The sequence below is a fragment of the Rousettus aegyptiacus genome, unplaced genomic scaffold (assembly GCF_014176215.1).
Source record: "Rousettus aegyptiacus isolate mRouAeg1 unplaced genomic scaffold, mRouAeg1.p scaffold_m13_p_4, whole genome shotgun sequence".
In the NCBI taxonomy this organism is placed as follows: Eukaryota; Metazoa; Chordata; class Mammalia; order Chiroptera; family Pteropodidae; genus Rousettus; species Rousettus aegyptiacus.
In genome coordinates, this window is record NW_023416307.1 from 55675792 (window position 1) to 55699203 (window position 23412).

General features: G+C 42.1%; 1 protein-coding gene across 1 annotated transcript in view; it reads right to left on the reverse strand.

Annotated features, from left to right (window-relative positions):
- Positions 1-2399: 2399 nt before the first annotated feature.
- The window catches only part of PLA1A (phospholipase A1 member A), a 30750-nt gene continuing 9737 nt past the window's right edge, over positions 2400-23412 (reverse strand). The window contains exons 3-11 of the mRNA XM_016140138.2: positions 21747-21924; positions 21089-21197; positions 14365-14466; positions 12449-12538; positions 10504-10671; positions 9004-9093; positions 7285-7393; positions 3463-3627; positions 2400-2811 (exon numbers count right to left, since the gene is read on the reverse strand). Coding sequence (XP_015995624.2) covers positions 2727-2811; positions 3463-3627; positions 7285-7393; positions 9004-9093; positions 10504-10671; positions 12449-12538; positions 14365-14466; positions 21089-21197; positions 21747-21924 — 1096 coding nt within the window. The 3' untranslated portion in view covers positions 2400-2726. The remainder of the gene's footprint in view (positions 2812-3462; positions 3628-7284; positions 7394-9003; positions 9094-10503; positions 10672-12448; positions 12539-14364; positions 14467-21088; positions 21198-21746; positions 21925-23412) is intronic.

Genomic DNA, 23412 nt, shown 5'->3' on the forward strand with positions numbered 1-23412 from the left:
AGCATCACAGAAAATGACCTTGATCACAGCAGCATAATGTAATTCACACACCCTTTGAAGCAACAAACAATAGGGAAAACTAAGGAAGAACTGTGTGCTAAATAATGTCCAACAGGATGGTAAACACGTTACAATGACATGAAACTGAAGAAACAGGAAATGAAACTTAATATAGTCAGGGTAAGACTGTCTCTAGGGAAACTCTTGCCAGGAATATGGGTAGAGTAAGGGGAGGGAGTGAAAAAAAAAAAAAAGAAGGGGGTTTGGTTTTGAAAGAAGAAAGAAAGAAAGAAAGAAAGAAAGAAAGAAAGAGAGAGAGAGAGAGAGAGAGAGAGAGAGAGAGAGAGAGAGCGCGAGCGAGCGAGCAAGCAAGCAAGCTTGGAAAGAACTCCAAGCCTGCATATTGGGGGACGTGTAAGATTTTCAGACATGATAATCTTCTACTAGCTCTGATTGACAGTGCAGAAAATAAAGCACGTATGTGAGTATTCTGAAAAATAATATAAATGAGGCCACTTTAAAAAGGAGTTAGAATTGCCGTACCAAAAAACTACCTTACATGTCTTACTCCTCAAGCCTTGAGAGTGTTAAAACTGGGCAAAATAACCTTTGGACTGAGCCTACGGCAACATCATACCCCGAATTGGAAACATAACAAGAAAGCAGACATTATGACTACCAGTCTGAAAATTAAAGACATTCTTTAGAATTACATCATTATGTTAGCTTATCTGCATTTATAGAAATTCCTTCTTTCCATTCACATAATTTTGCCCCTTCCCTTTCTCATAAATACCCCTTGCCTCCATCTCCTAATGGAAACACTATTTGGGTTTCTTCCTGAACTTCCTCAATCAGTGCTTCCTGAACAGCTATTCTTTTTCTTAAGTGAATGCTTGCTGCCTCTCGCTTTGGCTTTTATTTTTAGGTTAACAGTATTCACATAGCATCACCAGTCCCTTCGGTTGCATTTGCACAGACTAGACAAAGGCCAAAACTCTCACTCTTGGTCATCTTGGTAACAAGGCCCAAAAGGAGCAATTGCAGCCTGTTGCTTATATCAGTCACCCTGCCTTTACTGTGGAGAAGGAATCAGCAAGTCAGCAGTTTCCTTTCAGAGTACATTTATCTAGGTTTTTTTTTTAAAAAAAGTGTCGAACAGATATTTGCACACTCGTATTCACAGAAGTGTCCATTAATGGGTGAGTCAATAAACAAAATGTCTTTTATAAACACAATGGAATACAATTCAGCCTTTAAAAGTAAGGAAATTCTGATACATGCTACAATGTGGATGAACCTTGAAAACATTATGCTGAATGAAACAAGCCAGTCACAAAGGGACCAACATTGTATGATTGTATGAGGTACCTAGGAAAGTAGAATGCAGAGAGACAGAATGTAGAATAGTGGTTACCAGGGGCTGGAAGGAAGACAGGTGGGGGTGGGGGGGGCGGTTACTGTTTAATGGCCTCAGAGTTTCAGTTTGGGATGATGAAAAGAGTTCTGGAGATGGATGGTGGTGATGGTTGCACAACAATGTGGCCATCTTTAGTACTACTGGATTGTACACTTAAAAGTGATTAAAATAATTTTTATAGGGGTTAATTTAAAGAAAACCATTAAGCATAGAGGAATCCAGGGGAAGAATCCTGGCTGTGGAGAAAATGGTGACGGTGTGGGCCACATCTCTCTGTTCTTTCCCCGCCACCCACCCCTACATCCATTCTCCACCTTTCTCTGCCCTGCTTTATGCCCCGGGCCACACCAATTACCTCTTGCCCTCCAGCCTGCGATTGGAATCACTCAATGGGGACCACTAGCAGGAGAATGAGGAAGAAAGGAGCGTGAGGTCGAAGAACGTCTCTCTGGCTCTCTCCCTCCCTGGCGACCGTGTCCCTTGACTGAAGGTCCCACAGCCCTCTCTGGCGCCAGGTTCTGGTGCTCCTTCCTCTTGCTGGGAGCAGCAGCTCCCACAGCTGCTAGCCCCACACACTGTGCCATTCCACATGGTTTCCCCGCTCTCTACTAACACCTTTGTAAATAGTCCCTTATTAAATTCCCCTCAAATTACCCAATTTGAGTGCACCTCTGTCTCTTGCCAGATACAAGTTTATTTATAAAGGTCAAACTTTAGGAAACTGACCCAGAGAAAATCTACCTATATTCCCTAGAGCTCTCTCTAATCCCCTAGACCTTCCAGATATCCGGAACAGGCAATGCCAGGGGACGGGAACGGTGCCATAGTCCACCCTTCTCTCCATCCTTCTCTGGTTCCAAGCACTTCTTTCTTATTTCTATACAGAGAATTCAGCGTCTACTGTTTTCTCCAATCCCACAGACTATAAATCACGTTTTGGGTATGTTACAGAATTTCATTCCAATAAGACAATAAATGATTCAGATATTTCATGGAGTTTTATTTTTTAAAAAAGCGTTTTCCCTATATACGTTTCTATTGAATCCTAGGTACAGATGCCCAAGGATGTGGGGGTAATTGCTCTTAAGTATGAACAGGAAAGCTGAAATGGTATCTGTGTAAGTCTCTTCAAATTGGAAATAAAGATAAAGCTCTGTGAAATAAGCTATCTCTCCCCTCTAAGGTGGCGAAGTATGGGAGAAATAAACAACAGCTTTGCCTCCCTTCTTAGTAGTAATGGCCTAAAATAAGTTGAAACCCACCCCCCACCCGAAATCCAGGGAGATGTGGCCTTCCCCGTCTTATACTATGCACACGTTATTTTCAGGTCACGAGAAACAGTCACACCTGCTTGTAAGTTCACTGGCTCAGGTAAGCAGACTGTCATTTTACTGCAAGAGAAGAACAACAAAAGGGTATGTGCTCAGGACAGGTTCTTTTTGGTCAGGAGAAAGGGCTAGGAGCTGTCTGCTCTTACGTTTCCATGCTATCAAGTTAAAGAAGTCTGCAGTCATCTACTATGGGAGCTTACTCCTGTCCTCTGAGGGCCTGGGGTGGTTAAGACTAATAGCATAAATGCCTGCTAGAGGCAGGGTAAAGGGGATAGCGAGCCACAAATGTGACCAATGGAGGCTAAGGAGAAGGGGGAAATGCAGTTAGCAATCTCTATTCCAATAAAATCTTATATAGAAACCAAATTTAAAAATATTATATATATATATATATATATATATATATATATATATATATACACGCACATACATACACACAGACACACACGTGTGTGTGTATATGCATATTCAGATAAAATGGAGTTTCTTATACCGAAGTGGAGGTGAAGATTTAAAGTCCACCCTCTTCGGCTTCCTAACATCCTGAACCCGAGATGGCCCTGCAGGAGTTTCAGGAAAACCTTAGGTCTTTGTCATTTCTGCATCAGAGAAGCTAATCACTGTGATGAGATCGCACCTCAAGTGTCACCTCACTAAGGTCAGGACTGGCCTTCGTGGCTGTATCTGGGGCAGGGCAGATGCTAGGCTTACTTGTCATTGACGGGCAAAGGAGCAGTGCAGAACTGCCCTGTGATCGTAGTCCGGTCTTTTCTCCAAGCCCGGTGGGAAGCCTGCAACTTGAGGTTCACTTGGTGTATCTGGCACTGAGGATCGGGATGAGCTAGGACTCCTTTCCCATGCAGTTGCTGTCTAGGTCTGTAAGGGAAAGGGAGAGTAAGTCATAACTCTTTGGCCTTTGCTTCCCCTTGGCTCCTATGGGGCTCTGCTGGCAGCACTGGTCAGCCATCACGCACAAGAATTAGCTCTTTGAAGGTGGGGTCCACAGTCTCTTCCACCAGCCCCTCTGCTCACACACACACCTTTGAACATGAGTCAGAAAATATTTGTTCATTTTTTAAAGTAAACAAGTGGACACTGCAGCAAAATAGTAGCTCTGGGGTTTCCACATTTGGAAAAATGTCCCTCGTTCTTAGATTTTTAGTTGGAAAAGATCCTAACTCTCAGATCCACCAACCTAGAAGTAAAGCCCTCTTTTAGGGCAGCAGTCCCCAACCCTCTGACACCAGGGACCAGTGCTCCTATGAGAATCTAATACCTGATGATTTGAGGTGGAGCTGAGGCGGTGATGCTAGCGCTGGGGAGAGGCTGCAAATACAGATGAAGCTTCACTGGCTCACCACTCACCTCCTGCTGTGCAGCCCAGTTCCTAACAGGCCACAGACTAGTACTGGCCCATGGCTCAGGGATTGGGGAGCCTTGTTTTAGGGCTACTCTATTTTAGACTGAGTATAAATGTACGGATGGTAAAAAAACAAAGAAACAAACAAAAATATAGGTTTTGAAGCCAGATAGAGCTGAGGTGAAATCCAGCTTTTGTCTCTTCCCAGCTGTGTGGCTTCGGAATCACACAGCCCCAGGTCCTAAGCCTCTCTCTCTCATGTGCCAGCTCTGAGCTTGAATCATCTGGTTTGGTAGTGCTGACTTAGCCTGGGTGAAAACAGGACCCAAGTCTTTCGTAATCTGCAGCGTTGGCGTTGACCCTCCGAATCCCACTGGTTTGTAAGATTCAGGAACCACTTTGGACCCGAGTCCTGTGACAAAGATGGAGGGCGGAGTATGACGTGATCAACTTAGAGAGCTGCTACAAAAAGGCATGTGGGACCCTAAAGAAAGGCAAGACTCAGTTTAGAGAAAAGAGGCCAGCCAAGAAAGTCACCAAGCTTGGCACAGGCCAGGCCCACCTCACAGAGCGTTAAGGGTGTTCTGTGGGAGAGAAGGGAAGGGATTTGCCTCCTGTGCCCTGGTCCTGGCCGCCAACCCTTTTGAGTCCTCTCTGAACTCAGAGGCTGTGCGGACTGTGCAAAAGAGGAAGAGTGGGGACGTGATTCAGCCAGCGTGTTTGCCCTTTCCTTTCTGGTGTCTGTGGTGATGAAATGTCTTCCTCATGTACTTTTTAACCCAAGGTTAATCATATAGTTTGTGTCTTCCTTTTGAGGAAGATCCTGTATAACTTTGTTTAAAAAGCTACTCCTTTTATAATACATTTCAGAACTGTCCTGAAATATTTCAGAGATAAAAATAAGAAAGCTGTTTGCTTTAAGAAGCTGTTTGGATGGAGAAGCTTGCAAACTTGGAGTATGAAGGACTCTGTGAGGAGCCTGAGGACTTGGCCCAAGTAAAATTTCCAATTAGAAGAAAATCTTGAGGTTTCATAAAGCTATATGAAGTAGGGGAAAGAACGCACACACAAACCACCCCACCCACCCGCACCCGCCCCCTGCTTTTAAAAAAATTACTGTTCTGCCAGAGAAAAGAAAATCCAAGGAATCGAAGATAATCATGTTCTGAGAGCGTTCTTCAAAAGAGTAATACAAATCTTTGGGGAGAGGGGTGAAGACATTTGTGGCTGTCCATTCAAATCATATCACTCGGGGAGCCTTTAAAAGCATAGCCGTTGAGGCCGTGCCCGGAGATTGGGCCGTGACTGGTCAGAGGTGGAGCTTGGCGGTGGTATTTTCCAAAGCTCTCCAGGTGAGTGCAACCCGAGTTGTGTGTGCGTCACTGTCACAACCCCTGCCATTGTCGGCTCATCTACCAATGAGCTGGAGAGATGTTGAAAACCTCCCTCTAGAAATAACAGCCTTGAAATGATCTGAGGAAAATTATTTAGCTACAATCAGCAGGACTCACGTAGGCACCTGAAGATGCACGTTGGGGTCCTGACTGCCTGCCCTCTTTGCTATGTGGCCTTGGCGAGCTGGAACCCTGACTGGTGGCAGGGTGTTTGGGAGCCAAGATTAGTGCTCGTCTCAGCAGCCATTTGCCTCTCCTGGTAGCACGGTTACTGTGTGCAGCCTGAGAATGGTACCCAAACCCAAATCTGATCCGGTCATTCTCTTCTTTAAAACTCCCAGTGGCTCCCCAGACTCTCTCAGGATAGAAAACCCAAATCCTTAATCTGTCCTTCAAGGTCCTGCTTAGTCTGGTCCTGACTTGCCCCTCCAGCCTCCTCTCACTAGGCCTCACCCCCCGCCGTTGCCCACTTTCAGTGTCATATTATCACTAACCCCTGGTTTGGGTCACCCCTGTGAACCTTTAAATCTCTACTCAAGCATCATTTCCTCGTACTCGGTCAGGATCCTTCTTGCAGGTTCTCATAGCACCTGCCACTGTTGACAATTGTGCATTTCTATGTGTGCACACTGGTCATTGTCCTGTTTGTGCTCCATCCATTCTCCTGCAAATCACATTTCTCAGGCTCCCCCTGCGGCAGGTTCCAGAGAGGTCTAATGCACAGGAGACACGCACAGGTAGGCGACTGCTCTGGGCAATCATTCCTGAGGGGCTGCGTTTCCTCCATTTCCAGCTTCTGCCAGCAGCCCCACCTCTGACTTGTGCTCTGCCAGCACCTCCCTTGGCTTTGTCCCTCCGGCCCTGGGGTGCGAGTGGCCCCTCCTGTGGCTGATCTCTGCATTGTGTCTCCATCCTCTTTTGGGGTTTCCAACACTCTCAATTTATCATTGGCACCCTGAGTTAAATTCCTTACATTGGACCACCTACCTGACTTGGGCTCTGGTTTCTGGACTAAACCCTGACTGAGATAACGACTTATCTAATTATTGTGTCTCCTACTGATTTGTGAGTAACTAACCAATTGCTTTTTAAAGAAACATGAACTGCTGAGTTTCAATCCCCTCTAGGCATGTGATGCCCTAGAGTTAAGGTTCTCTGCTCTCCCACCTCAAGCCTGGTCCCAACCAGCTGATAGGCCCAAATGTAGCCCAACAAGGGAAGGAAATGCTCAGCCTCCATTATAAGAACTGTGCTGGCACTACTCAGCATCAAGCCTGCTGGCCCTCTCCTTGCATTTATTTGCTAGCTGACATGTTGCCTGCAGTTCTGTTCTGGTGACTGACCTAGTACTGCCCCCTGCTCAGGTACTGACCAGCCATCTCTGTGCTAGTGGCTGAGGCCCTCCTACTTGCTGACATCCCTGATGCCCTCCGCCTGGATTCCTGAGCACTGTTTCCTATCAGAGACCAAATTCATATGTTCTCGCCACCTTTTGGGGACACCCCATCACTGCTGCCTACCTGCCTCATCTGCTCTTGTCTGAATACACTATGCTTAGACCCAGCGCTGCTCCTGAACCTGGTACAGTTGCCCAGCACATGTCTGTGAGTACGTCTGTGGTCGATTCTGCCCCAGCTTACTGGGCTAGGCGCTAGGCTCACCCATCAATGATGACACAGTGCTTGTCCGTGTGTGTGTGTGTGTGTGTGTGTGTGTGTGTGTGAAATGAAAAAGGAACTATGTCCTAAGAGAGGCCAGCCATGAGGAACACCTACTTACATGGTGATCTTGACTGAGGAGGTGGCATTGCTGCTAAGGAAAGTGACCACAATGCTGGTGTCCTTGTTTCTTGGTTCCTGCAAGTAAAACTCCACGAAGCTATGATGCACTAGGAAACCAAAGCAGAGCAGATGACTGGTCTGTGGTTGCAGTGCCCAAAAAACCCCAAAGAGCAGCAGTATAATTAGGAATCTCAGCTCTACCTCTTAGTAGCTGTGTAACCTAGAACAGATTACCTGTCTTCACAGATCCTCAAGTTCCTCAAGTGTTAATCGGGGAAAATAAAAATAGATATCAACCCTCTGATGTTTTTGAACAGACAGAACAATGCTTCTGGGGGAATGGGGGTGGGGTCTCACAATAAATATAAAACAGTTGGGAAAATAATGGCTACATGAATCTAACTCAACAAGGACCTTAAAATGCCTGTAACCTCCCTCCCAGTGCTCCCCAGGCTCCCTGCGGCAGGTTAGCCCAGCTGTGCAGACAGGGAGGAGCCAGTGCAGGTGGCTGCAAAGCTGCCCAGGAGCTGGAAGTGGAGCTGGACATCTGCTCCCCACAGCGCTGCCTCTGCCACTGAACAAAGCATCCTCCCTCAGGCTGACCTCCAAGGGGGCAGTGAGGACGGGTGGCTAACCGAGAAATATGGCACGTTCTCGGCAGATGGGCAAAGAAGCGAGGGTGGAGGCAAGTGGTGGAATGGAAAGAGGGTAGATTTTGGAGTCAGAAGGCCTGGAATTGAATCCTGACTTTTTTACCCAGCTGTGTAGCCTTGGGCACATCACTTAGTCTCTCAGAGCCTCCCTTTCCTCACACCCTCCTCTGATAGATATGACCAGGGAGGATGATGAATCCCTCAGAAGACAACCGGCTTTTGCCTTTCCCACCAGGCTTTCTAGAACCAGGAAGTTATGACCACAAAGATCTCTCCACCAAGCAGACAAAAAGCTCATCAGAAAATCAGTTAGAATTAGCATGGCCATATAATTTATCATCCTAACCAACATATTTTTGTCCTGTACACACAATAAACCCAGGAACCCAGGAGAACAAGGATAATCCAGGAATTAGAGTCACCCCAGGTAAGATGCAAATAGCAAAGGGAAAGATGATGGTTCAGCCAGTAACACATATTTCATAGATTCTATTTTCTCTCACATTTAATACCTTCTACAATCATTGGCACCTTAGCTTCAATGAAATGCAGTGGTTAGAAGCAACAATGAACACAGAGAATATGTATGTAAGAGGGAAGGAAGGCAGAGAGGGAGTTTAGTGTTCTTCAGGGATCCTGACCTAGGAGGGCCACCAGGGTAGGAGATGCACAGGATGGGCACCAAGGAGCAGGTAAAAAAGTATTCAGGAAGGAGGAAGCCAAAGGAACTCCCAAATACCACTCTAGAGAGAACCCACACTGGAGGGCAGATTTCCGTTGGGGGTGGGGAGGAAGGAGGAGGAATTAAAATCAGTGTATAGATAGGTAAATTCTCCTCAGTCCTCATCCATAGTAGAGTAACAGGTTGAACAAGCTCTGAAAGTTCTGGTTCAATCTGAGGCCAGTAGCAGCTGTGCCCCATCCATCTCATGATATCTTTTTCTCAGTTTTTTACCTCCCACTTTGGCTACCGTGCTGGACTGGACACAGCCTAAGCCAGAGCCCTTAACTCTGCTGGACAACACACTGGCATAGCTGAGCCATTCATTTTTCCCCAAACTCACCACAGTATGGAGCCCTGGAAGTTGTCTGGAGGTAGACTCTCACTTCCTTGGGAAGTGGCTCTATCTTGACACCACTTTGTTCCACCATTGCTGGAAGTCAAGAAACAAAGACAAGAGGGCCCTGAGCAGGCCATTTCAGGGTCCTATGGCACCCAGCTACATATTGATTAATTCATGCACCCATTCATCCTATGAACAGCTACACTGCATACTCATTATGTGTCATGCTCTATGATGAGTCCCAGGATACATGCAACTCAGTCCATCAGGGGATAAACACACAAGTAAATAGGCAATACATTCTTCAGATCATGTGACCCATTCTTAGGAGGTATTTCTAAGAAATTTGAAATTATGTCTTCAACTTGCAAAACAACCTATAAGACCATTGTTTAATGGTATTTGTATTCTGTGTGGTCGGAGCACAGGATATGCTTGACCTGAAGAATAGCGATTGACAAGTTGGGGAAGGGCATTCTGGGCAGAGAGGACAGTTTGGGCAAAGGAACACAGGGTAAGGATACATGAAATACTCTTGAGAATACAAGTAGTTAGCATCTCTAGGGTGTTCAGTGCCAGGGAAAGTGTAGTGAGGGATGAAACTGGGCACTGTCTGAAGTGGTTGTTTCACCAGCCAGTCCATCATATCTGCGGGAAATTGTGACATATGCCCAATCAGTAGAAAGTAATGTTGATCTGCTTTGTCATGAGAAGCTAGTCCTACTTTACCATTTTGTCAAGCTGGTATCCATTTCATTCATGTAAGGCAATGACGAAAGCTGATGCAGCTCTTAGTGGCAGCCAGTGGTGAGAGGTAGAAGAGTGAAGGAGGGGAAGGAACAAGTTATACTTCTCAGAGTTTTCGCTGGAGCCCTTCATCCTGGACAACCCCAGGAGGTTCCCAGCAATGATCTGCACAGGCGAGTTGAGGCCAGGTTCCTCAGCCATCCCCGAGCTCTTCTCCCCAACTGGCCTGGATCATCCAGGAATGTGCCCAAGCCTACCAGCAGTTAGGCACCTCTCCAGCTGCCACATGGTCACCACAGCCTCACAACTCTGAAGTGGGTCGCATGTGCCACTCTTGGGGAATCCTCTACAATACTTGGTTTAAGGTCTATCAGGAGTTCAAGAATAGCTGGCCCAGATAGAAAGACCTATGTCAAACATCCAGTCTGCAAGTAGAAGTAGGGGCTTAGGATTGTACCAATGTTTCTAGAGAGTGTCCTGAAACTGGACTTGCAGGAGAGGGACTATGTGTGCAAAGGGTGTGTGCAGAGCGAGTATGGCATCAGGCAGCAGTACAGAGGGTGAGGGGTGGGACACGAAGGGCCAATGCCATCTTCCAGATGAGAAGAGGCTGAATATCTTATTGGTTACATTTTCTCTACCCCAATTGTGTAGCTGTCTTGACCACAAGAGATCAGGATTTAAAGAGGTGACAACTATCAGGACTTGAACTTTCCCCAAATTGTCAAAGGAAGCCAAAGAGATAGAAGTTACCGATCCTTGGACAGGAAAGCAGAAAAGGGTTAAAACAATCCAGACAGTGTCCAGCAAGGAAGGCCTTGTAGCTGGTGCAGGGAAAGGCCGTCAAAGGACAAGGATTCTCCAGGGCGCTGATGTAGAGGTGCACGGCCCTCATGTGATCACAGATCAGGTAACTGTAGCCTGAACAGGGGTGAAAAATAAAACCAAGATTTTATTTCAAGCCAGATGGAAACTCCCTCAGGCTACTTACTGTAACTCTACTGAATATTCTATTTCAGGAAGCTATAAAAACATGGGATGTCCCCCGAAACACATTTACACAGTATTACTGGATATGATTATTACATTCTTTTTTCTCATTTTCTGGTGATACTTAAGCTTAATATATGAAGAAAATACTGCTTAATTTGAGGCCTATTCTTCCATGAATATGCAAACTCTCTCAGAAAATGAGAGCATACACAGTTGGTGACCTTGACCTTATTTCTCAAAATGGATATCTGTCTGCTGCACATTTTACCTTCCTCATCATCACCCAGACAAACAATTTTTACAAAAACTTTTTTTTTTTAACAATCTCATTATACCCAACCCAACAATGAGACAATCAAGGGAGTCAGCAGCAGCTTGTAGTCAGTCCCTGAAAGCTGATGTGCTGAAGTTCACTTGGCCAAAGGACTGATAATGCTGAGTTTGCCAAATGACTCAATTTTTTAAAAATTTGGTATTCTTGTTATTGTTTTTGTTTAATATTTAAAATTTTACAATAACTCACATTGGTTTAATTGGCTAGAGCTAGGTAAGCCATAACTCCAGGTTTCTGGGGTCTTCAGACTCTCTCTTTCACCTTGGGACTTCCCCACCCCCAACTCTGAAAACAGTAACCACATCTGAGCTATGGGTTGATTTTCCTTTCCACCCAGGGTTGGGACACTCTAGAGCCAAGCTCCTTCCAGCTGCGACAGGGAGCTGGGAGACATAAATGAAACTCTTCTCTAGTTGTGTTATGAAGAAAAAATAAAATGTGGCCAACTAAATACCACAGAAATTTTCAAAAGCCATTAAAACTAGACTATCCCACCTGATCGAAATTGATAAAAAAAAAAACCTATAAATTGTTAAAAGAAGCATATTTTTGGGAAATCGGTAAATTTGGTGAACTTGATTAGTGGTTGGTTATTCAATATAATTGTCCAGAGAATCCTTAAAATGTCGAAAACTTGGTAAAGCAAGAAGATACTAAAAAAGAGAGTAAACAGAAATCGGGATAAAATTCCTGATTTCCATGAAATGCTGATAGGTTGGCTATATTCATAAGAAGAATATAAGAAGACTGAAAAACTCCCAATGCATATCTGTTGACAAATTTAATGTTATTTAAAATGATGCTAAAAAGAATATATTCGGTAAATATGTAGATATTCAAAAACAACATTTCAGAAAAATATATTTAGAAAAGAAGAAATGTATATTTGTTGAATGTATTTAAGAAGATTATCTTCAAAACAATTTTGAAGAACTGTTAAATTTAGTAAGTTTGGGGATATGGTCATGCAGTGAATTGATCCTTTGGCTAGCTGGCTTTGGGCACATCAGTCTACTTCTGCTGCAACTAAGCTCTGCAGAAGATGTAGTTAGTATGGATTATACCACGAACCGGGGCTCAGGAAGAATAGAGATTATTTCCTTGAGTGATGTAATATCATGGCGGGGCCTAAGAAGTGAGGAAAGCAGCATATGGATGATGCGGGCTTTCACTTTCAGGCTCCTCTCCCCCAGAATTTCTGGGCTTCAAAGATATCCATTCATAAGTGCTTGCTGAGGCATTATGGGAGGTAGCAAAGGACACTGGAAGATAAGACATCCTGTGGCCCACACTGGCTGACTCAATACGAAGGCTGATGGTGAATTTTGGTATCTGGGGAAGCCAAACAGCAACTCTCTCAGGCTTTCTGACCTGCATGAATGAAGGTGGGACAACCAGGTTGGTCTTGGCCTCCATTGACGAAGTAGTCCACATGTCCAACAGGAATTCGAATACCCAAATCTGAAAGAAGGTAGAACTCCATTACCTTCTTACTGCAGGTGTGTATTTTCCAGATTGCATAGCGGAGTCCACTGACAGCACAGCCTGAGATGTGACCTTGGGAGCCCACCTACTATCTGTACTGAATGGGTGCCCACCTCACTCCTGAGTACTATGAGACCACAGACTCAGACTCTTACTGCAAACACCCTCTAATGTGCCCCCAGAATCCCTTTGGTGCCCTGCTGCAGTCCATTCTCTGCATAGCAACCACAGTAATGTTTTAAGGAAACCTAAATCACCACCCCCCTGTTCTCAGATTATAGAATAAAATTTAAACTGATTCCCATGGCTAGCCTGGTCCTTCTCCCCGACTCTGCAACTTCACTCAGGGCCTTACTACATTCTGTCCTGTCCCAGCTCACTTTCACTTTGACTGTCCTCACCACCTAGAATGTTCTTCTCCCAGCTCTTCTCAGGGTTGACTCATTCACATCTGCAAAGCCTCACCTCAAATATGTCTTTGGACAGACTTCTTCCTCAATAATCCCACTTAAAGTAGACCCTCTACCCAAGTCCCCCTACACATATCCTTCATTATCATAATCACAATGTGTAATTACCTTTTCTATTTATTTGTATGCAAGGTCCGCATCAGAAGGACCTTTACCTGTCTTTTTTCTGCTATATCCTCAATACCAGCACAGTACCTGGCATACATGAGTGCCTAATAAAAATTTATTAAAGGAATAACTTAATGAATGGCCTATTAGCCAGTAAATTCCATGTGGTCAGGGACCTCATATGATGCTTCATTCACTGCAGTATTCTCAGTACCTACTATATAGCTCAATAAAGATTGATTGCATAAATGGAATGTTCTTTTTTCCTTTGGTCACATTAAAAGGAGGTTCCAACTTTGAAGGGCACTGAAAAATCTAGCTCAGGTAAGTAGGGACTTAATAAGTTACTTATTTAACAAATTTAGGGACAGAAGGGGATAATCTTGTTAATTAACATGGTAAGTTAACCCAGGTAAGCACTTAAGCAGAGGCCTGTGGGCTTTGGTTTCCTATCCATGAGATAAAGGTGGGAAAGAGAATTGAACAATATGACTGCTTCGATTTCTTCCGGAATCATGAATCTGAGTCTTGAATGCTAAAAGAAGGGTTCTGATCAAAGGGAATGAGACATGGACATTTCTCATCTGAACTATAAACAATTCTGGTAGGATCAGATGTTACTTCTTCTATCATCCACCGTGCTGAGCACAGGGCCTAACACAGACTCATGGGCATTTGATATGCAGTCAAAATGAGAAGGAATGCTCATCCCCTTTCTCAGCCAGAGAGAAGAGCTTAATTTGATCATAATGGATTCAGAGTTGTGTCTTTCCTGTGCCTGTCACTATCAGAGAGGGGAATTCTCATTTTTCACTGGACTGAGGGCTGGGCTCCTCCCCTCAGAGGTCTGAGAATCTGTCCCAGAAATAAAATGCCCCAATCTTCTGTGGCCAGGCATAGCCACCCTGAAAAAGCAGTATAACATTTACATATGTCAGCATGTAGCAGTGCCCACTCTGATACTACCTCAGCCCAAGATTTAGAGTTGAATCAGAGTGTTGAATCATTTGATTCACATATGAGAAATCTCTAGCTGTTGCTGGCTAAAAATAGAAACTTGCATCTCAGTGGTCAGAAAATGACAGTGCTGGATCAGACTTGAAACTCCTCATCATGCAGCAGCTCAGAGGGAAAGAGAATCTTCCCAGAGCCACACAGCTAGGTACTAGCCCCCTACCCCTGCCCTGTGTTCATTCCCCCACCCAGGAATGTTCCCCAGCTCACTGTCTGTGTCTGTGTGGATAGCTTCTACAAAAAGAGCATCTCCAGCGTCTAGGCGCTCCTCCAGGCTGGCTCTGGTGTACTCCGGTCCAGCAGGGTCCAGGCCTGCAGAGACAGACTGATGTCAGGGCACCCTTTCCTCTCAGTCACAGGAATCCTCATAGACACACCACACACCTACCCTGGCAGTCCTTCAAAGTCCGAGTCTCCTAAAACAAGAACCTAAGGGTGGAGAACTAACTCGAAATCCAGAAACTCCCACTCTATTGTCTCTAACCTCCCAATAACCCACATTTTCTGGCTCTAAGATGAGCTTGATAACACCAATCATTCGGTAATGGTTAATATGAATAATACTAATCTTCATATAGTAATAACAACAGCTATAATTTTTTCAGCAAAAATTTCTTTGTGTCAAGCCTTATGCTGGTTCATTTTATACACTATAGTCCTCACGAAAACACTGAAGCAAATATTACTAACCGCAGGTCTGAGTTTGAATCCCTTTCCCTCTTCCTTCCCAAAAGCATACCCTAAGACAAGGATTTAAAATGCAAGTAGCTTATTTGGGAGAAGATCACAGAAAACATAGTAAGGAAGTTGGAAAATGAGTCATAGAAGGAAGAGAATTTTTAACAAATGGATCATCAGATTGGGTACTTGGGTCCCATCTCACCGGAGCTTCTCTGAGGAACTCTGTAAAACATGACTCAGAATTGTTCTATTGGAGGGTATTTGCCACACAACTTTAGCCCCTTTTTGATTGAGAGTAGCTCTTGAAGCATAAAGCATATTGTATGTTTGCGAGTATTTAGCATATTGATTAAAGGTGACTTCCACAGTGGGCCAAGGAGATATGAGCTGTTACAATCCAACTTAATGTTAACCTAAAAATGAAAGGCCTTTTAAAGTAAGTGACAGGTGAATGACCATGTGCCCAGCTAAAATCCAGCAGTTCTGGTGTTAAAGAAAAAAGAGGTAATAGATATTAAGGAAATCATCATGCTCTGCATACTTTCTTAAAGGATAAGAGAAATATTTTAGAGAGTTCCAGTCAAGTTGGCAGAGTGGGTAAACACTGTGCTTGCCTCCTTTCATGACCACATTAAAATTACAACTAAATATAGAACAATCGACCTGGAGATCCCTCTGAAGACTACCTGAACAGAACTCCTATAACTACGGATATAAAGAAGAGGCCACTTCGGTATGGGTAGGAGGGGTAGAGATGCAAACAAAGCTGGCTGCACATCCACATGTGGTGCTGAAGTATGGGGAAGGATATCTTGCCTGAGGAGATCCTGCCAGAAGAGCCAGGGCTCCAACCTCATGCCGAGACTTCCCAGACCAGGGTTCCAGTGCCAGGAAGAGGATTTACACAAAATCTGGATGTAAAAATCAGCAGAGATTGTGCCATCGGGTAAGACTGAAGGCTGACAGAAACCAGTCAGAAATGAAGAATACAATAACTGAAATAAAATATACACTAGAAAGAATTGACAGCAGATTAGAGGAAGCAGAGAACTGAATCAACGATTTGGAAGACAAAGTAGCAGAAAATGCCCAATTGGAAGAGTGAAAAAAAAAAAACAAACAAAAAACAAAACAAAACAAAACAAAAAACAAGAAAAAAAGAAACCAAAAATATAAGGATAGTTTAAGGAGCCTCTAGCACAACATCGAAAGTACAACATCCCCATCATAGGGGTACCAGAAGGAGAAGAGAAAAAGCAAGGAATTGAGAACCTATTTGAAAAATAATGACTGAAAAATTTGAAAACTTTGCCATGGTGAAGGAAATAGACAAGTCCAGGAAGGGCAGAATCCCAAACAAGATGAACCCAAACAGGCCCACAACAAGATACATCATAATTAAAATGCCAAAGGTTAACGACAAAGAGAAAATCTTAAAAGCAGCAAGAGAAAGGCAGCTAGTTACTTACAAGGGATCTGCCATAAGACTGTCAGCTAGTTTCTCAACAGAAACTTCACAGGCCAGAAGGGATTGGTATGAAATAGTCAAAGTGATAAAAAAGCAAGGACCTACAACCAAGATCACTCTATCTAGCAAGGCTATCAATTAAAATTGAAGGTGAGATAAAGAGCTTTCCAGGCAAAGAAAAAGCTAAAGTTATTCATCATCACCAAGCCAATATTAAGAAGAAGAAAGGAAGAAAATCTCGTAAATATGACTAATAATATGGCAAGAATTATGTATTTATTAATAGTAACTTTAAATGTAAATGGATTAAATGCTCCAATCAAAAGACATAAAGTAGCTGAATGGATAGGAAAACCAGATCCGCACATATGCTGTATAAAAGAGACCCACTTCAGATCGAAAGACACACACACACAGACTGAAAGGAATGGAAAAAGATATTTCGTGTAAATGGAAATTTAAAAAAAGCTGGGGTAGCAATACTCATATCAAACAAAATAGACTTTAAAACAAAAGCTATACTAAGAGATAAAGAAAGATATTACATAATGATAACTAGATCTATTGAAAAAGAGGACATAATCCTGGTAAACATTTATTCACCTTACATATAAACACCTAAATATATAAAGCAAATATTGACTGACATAAAGGGAGAGATCGACAGTAATACAATCATCGTAGGCAACTTTAACACCTCATTGACGTCAATGGACAGGTCTCCCAGACAGATCAACAAGAAAATTGCGGCCTTAAATGATACACTAGATCAGATGGATTTAATATTTTTAGTGCGTTTCACCCCAAAGTAGCAGAATATGCATTCTTCTCAAGTACACATGGAACATTTTCCAAAATAGACCATATATTAGGCCACAAAACAAGTCTCAATAAAATGAAAAAGACTGAAATCGTATCAAGTGTCTTCTACTACAGTGGTATGAAATTAGAAATCAATACAACAAAAAAACTGAAATTAACACAAACACATGGAGAATAAATAACGTGCTACTAAACAATGAATGAGTTTACAATGAGGTCAAGGAAGAAATCAAAAGATAATTTGAGACACAGAAAAATAAAAACACAATGACTCAAAAATCTATGGGACACAGTGAATGTAGTCCTAAGAGGGAAATTCATACCACTACAGACCTACCTCAAGAAACAAGAAAAATCTCAAATATGCAATCTAACCTTACACTTAAATGAACTAGAAAAAAAAAAAAACAGCAAACAAAGTCCAAAGCAAATAGAAGAAAAGAAATAATAAAGATCGGAGTAGAAATAAATGAAATAAAATCTAAAAAAAAAAAAAAATAGATCAGAAAATATCAATAAAATCAAGAACTGGTTCTTTGAAAAATAAACAAAATGGATAAACCTTTAACCAGACTTATCAAAAAGAGAGAGAGAGAGAGAGGACCCAATAAAATCATAAATGAAAGAGAAGTGACAACTAACTCCATAGAAATGTGAAGGATTATAAGAAAATATGAAGAAATGAATAAATTTCTAGAAGCATATGATTTTCCAAGACTGAATCAAGAAGAAACAGAAAATCTGAACTGACCAATTACTGCTAACAAAATCAATCAGTAATCAAAAAACTCCCAACAAAAAAGTCCTGGACTGGACAGCTTCATGGGTGAATTTACCAAACATTTGAAGAAAAACTAACATCTACTCTTCTTAAGCTATTCATAAAAATTCGAAAGAAGGGAAGCCTCCCAGGCTCATTTTATGAGTCTACCTTTACCCTGATTCCAAAACCAGACAAACATTACAAAAAAAAAAAAATTATAGGCCAATATCCCTGATTAACATAGATGCAGAAATTCTCAAAAAATATTACCAAACCAAAATCAGTAAGACATTAGAAAGATCATACATCATGATCAAGTGAGATTTATTCCTGGGATGCAAGGTTGGTTCAATATACACAAATCATATAATGTGATACACCACATTAACAAATAGAAAGATAATAAATGAAATGATAGAAATCATATGATCATATCCAATAGATGCAGAAAAAGTGTTCGACATAATCCAGCATCCGTTTATAATAATAAAAAAAACTCAGCAAAGTGGGAATAGAGGGAATGTACCCCGACATAATAAAGGCCATATATATGACAAACCCATAGCTAATATCATACTCAACAAGACAAAGCTAAAGGTGTTTTTCTTAAGATCAGAAAAAAGGCAAAGATGTACATTTTTATTTAACATAGTATTAGAAGTCCTAGCCACAGCAATCACTCAAGAAAAAGAAACACAAGTCATCCAAATTAAAAAGGAAGAAGTAAAACTGTCATTATTTTCAGAAAACATAATACTATACATAGAAAACCCTAAGGATTCCACCAAAAAAATATTAGAACTGATAAATGAATTCAGTAAATTAGCAAGATACAAAATTAATATTCAGAAATTAGTTGCACTTTTATGCACCAATGACAAACTATCAGAAAGAGAAATTAAGAAAACAGTCCTATTTACAATTGCATCTCAAATATTTAAAATAAAATACCTGAGATTAAATTTAATAAAGAAAATAAAAATCCTATACTTGAAATGTTATAAAACATTGAAGAAGTTACAAATAAATGGAAGCATATATCATGCTCATGGATAGAAAGAATTAATTTTGTTATAATATCCATACTACCCAAAGCAATCACAGATTCAATGCAATCCTTATCAAAATATCAATGGCATTTTTCACAGAGCTAGAACAAATAACCCTAAAATTTATATGGAGCCATAAAAGACCCCAAATAGCCATGGCAATCTTGAAAAAGAAGAATGAAGTTGGAAGTATCACACTACCTGATATCAAACTATACTACAAGGTATAGTAATCAAAACAGTATGGTACTGACATAAAAACAGGCACATAGATCAATGGAACAATATAGAGAGTCCAGAAATAAACCCATACCTATTATGGTCACTAATCTATGACAAAGGAAGCAAAAACCTACAATGGAGTAAAGACAGTTTATTCAATAAGTGGTGCTGGGAAAACTGGACCAAATATAAGAATAAACTCAAAATGGATTAAAGACTTAAATGTAAGACCTGCAACCACAAAAATCCTAGAAGAAAATATAGGCAGCAAACTCTCTGACATTGCTCTTATTAATATTTTTACTGATATACCTCCCTGGGCAAGGAAAACAAAAAAAGAAAAAACAATTGAAGTTATATCGAACTAAAAAGTTTTCACACAACAAAGGAAACCATCGACAAAATGAAAAGACGAACTACTAAATGGGAGAGGTGTTAGCGTGGATGTGGAGAAAAGGAAACCCTCACCCACTGTTGATGATATTGCAAGTTGGTACAGCCACTATGGAAAACAATTTGGAGTTCCCTGAAAAATTAAAAATAGAACTACCTTATAACACACCAATTGCACTTCTGGGTATCTATCTGAAGAAAACCAAAACACTAACTCTAAAAGATATATGTTCACAGTACACTATTTACAAGAGCCAATAATATACAGAAGCAACCTAAGTACCCATCAATAGTTGATTGGATAAAGAAGAGCTGGTTCATATATACAATGGAATATTACTCAGCCATAGAAAATGAAATCTTACCACTTGTAACAATACAGATGTACCTAGAGGGCATTATACTAAGTGAAATAAGTCAGAGAAAGACAAATACCATATGATTTCACTTACATGTGGAATCTAAAGAACAAAATAAACAAACAAAACGGAAAGAGAGTCATAGATCAGAGAACAAGTTGGTGATTGCCAGATGGGAGGGCTTTAAGGAGCTGGGTGAGAAAAGTGAAGGGATAAAGAAATACAGATTGGTAGTTACAGAATAGTCATGGAGATGTAAAGTACAGCATAGAAAATATAGTCAATAATACTGTAATAACTGTGTATAGTGCTAGGTGGGTACTAATCTGGGGATCACTTCATATATTATATTAATGTCTAACCACTATGCTGTACACCTGAAACAAATGCAAAATAATACTGAATGTCAACTCCATTTGAAAAATAAAAAATGTTTAAAAAGTGAGAGACAACGAGCGTTTATTTGAGGTCAAAAAGACTGGCTAATCGAGAAACACTGATTCAGGCAGAAGCCCAAGTAATATTTAGGAGACAAAGGGAAGGGATATTTACGAGAAGAGGAAGGGTAACAATTACAACAATAGAAGGAAGGTATTTCTATGGGTGCTGATATGTTAGCATAGTGATAGATGTTACTTCTAAAAAATGTTTTTAATATTTAGTTTGGTATTCATCTGTGGGTAGTCATAATATCTGCTTTCTTGTTACCTTTGTAAACAGTTCTTTGGGATGCAATGTTGCTTTAGGCCCAGTATAAAGGTTGTTTTGCTGTGTTTTAACATTCTAAGGTTTGAGGCATAATATGTGCAAGGCAGTTCCTCTGGGATGGCAGTTCCCACTCCATTTTAAAGTGTCTTCCTTCCTTCCGTCTTTCCTTCCTTCCTTCCTTCCTTCCTTCCTTCCTTCCTTCCTTCCTTCCTTTTACATTATAGATATAGAAACCTAGGCTTATGAAGTAATGCATGACCTCTTATGCTAACATTAGAGATCATGCATTAATAACACAATATCATTTATGCAAAAGGGCCACAATAAATAAATTTTAGTGGTCATAGATAACTCTATTACATAAACACCAAAAGTTCCACACTCTCCTCTACTTGCCTCAGCAAGAGCATTTCCAGGACATTGTTCCTCTAATCCTAAACCTGAGAAGATGGGCACAGAAGAATGTTACCTGTGATCCGTCCCAACTGGCCTTTGTAGAAATGTCCCACCATGCCCCCAACATGGGCTCCCAGGCTAACACCAATGATGTGGATTGAGGACTCCGACACACCCAGCACCTACAAGGGGCATTTACGGTGAATTGCATTTGGGGCCCAGCAACCCCTGGCCTCACAGGCTCATACTTTCCCCTGCGGCTTTAGCAGAAGAGGGCTCTGGGCATGAGATACCTGTTACACACACCTGTGCGGGGCTGGAGGGGGCGGGGACGGAAGAGGGCAGAATTTTCATCCCAGTATTCCTTTGCCTTCCTCCTGGGCTCCCTGCCTTGACAATTCCCTCATTTTCCCTTTGGTGCCCAGTGTGTGAGTCCTGACCGTGGCCATTCCCTCTGAGATATGACTAAAGCTGGCCAATGGCATATTCTGTCTGATATGCAGTGCGCAGTTTACAGAGGAGGGGCAGGGAAGTTCAGAGGGGTTTCATAACCTTCTCGAAGTCAGCTATCAGCGGCAGAGCCGAGATTTGAACCAAAGACCAGCAAGTCACACTGGTGGCTCTGCTTCTACTCTAAGGCTCCTTCTCATGAGTTGCTTTTTTTTTTTTTCTTCTGACCCCTCTCCCCTCCATAAGCAGCCAAAAATCACCCTAGGCTCTTCTGCACCTACCAGGAGTTTACTGAGGAAACGGGAGATCTCGAGTCCCAGCTTAATCACATTTTCCACGGCTGAGAAGTAGATACCTGTAGAGCCGTACACCCAGTCCACAGCAATCACATTAGCATCTGCTGACCGCAGAAGGGCCCCAATAAATTTCTCAATCCAGGAAGGCTTTGTTCCCAAAGCCCTAGACATGGGGCCAAGAAATGATAAGAAAATTAGCTGCTAAATCCATTTCCATTGTCATGGAAACCTCTGTTAACAGGATAAACCCAGAAAAAGAAAGTCAAAAGTAGGGAATTAAAATATATGGATAGTAAATCATGCAGCATTCTGAGCCTAGAGAGGACATAATCCCAAAGTGACCAGGGCTTCTGCCTGCACACATGGAGCCTTTGAGTAAATTATAATAGGGTGCCTCATGCTGAGGCTGGGTTTGAGCTTCACCAGCCCTCAGTCAGGCACCTTTCCGTGGTGCATAAGTTGCACAAACCATATGCATTGACTGACCCTGCTTGTTATTCATGGGAGAGAAAAGATATCTTTGTGCATTAGAGTTAAGATTTGCAATCTTAATTCTCATTCTAGAATACAGGCACTTTCCTTGAGGATGTTTTCATTTATTCCTTCATTTATTCACTCCCTCATTCATTCACCAAATGAGTCAGGCAGTATGCTAGGTGCTTTGTAAAAAATACAGAAAAGTAAGATATAGTTGCTACCTTTCTGGAACTAGTATAAGAGCACTATTCTGGAAGAAAGAGAATGATTTTTAAAAATTTCATAAAACTCCCCAAGTGATTGGGATTAGGAAAGAAGCTTTCTCAAGGGCCTGCATTACAGGAACAAACAGCACGCTCATGGGGACAGAGGAGCACAGACTGGGCATGTGCCATGGAACATGGCGTTGGGAGCTCCAGGAGCACACAGAGTGGCAAGCCTGATGAGTTCTCCAGCTATTCCCGGGTTGCAGGTACACACCCAGCCTTGGATAGCGACAAAATGTAAGATTTGCTAGGGAAGAGACTTTGGCACAAGAGTGAGGAGAGATGCCTAAGGATGGATATGGCTGGGTCCCCAGAGTCTAGGGATTTCAGGAGCAGACAACCCAGAGACGATGAAATGGTGATCCTTTGTGCAGTGCCTGTGTGTCTACCTCATCATTGGGCACCCCAATTTTAGTTGCTCTCTAGTGCTATTGTTTCACCATATTCTTTCCTTCTTTCCTCCTTGCAACCTTTCTGTTCCTGGCCTTGTCAGTGGGCTTTGGAGAGAAGATATTGGAAGAAAGAATGGGGATTGAGTTGAGACTCAATGACTATATTTCACAACAAAATTTGGACCATAGGGCATGAAAGAAATTGAAGAAGAGATGTGTCTAGATCCTGAGAAACTCTAGCCTCTGGGTTTGATGGAAGTAGCACTTATAAGTGGAGATTTCTCAGGTCATGAAACCAGGAAAGAAGTGAAGAAGAAGAAGAAGAAGAAAGAAGAAGAAGGAGAAGAAGAAGAAGAAGAAGAAGAAGAAGAAGAAGAAGAAGAAGAAGAAGAAGAAGAAGAAGAAGAAGAAGAAGAAGAAGAAGAAGAAGAAGAAGAAGAAGAAGAAGAAGAAATAAAATTCTGGATAAAAACACCATTTTGTGACCCTCTGAGTGATTGTGCCAGGCCTATGACT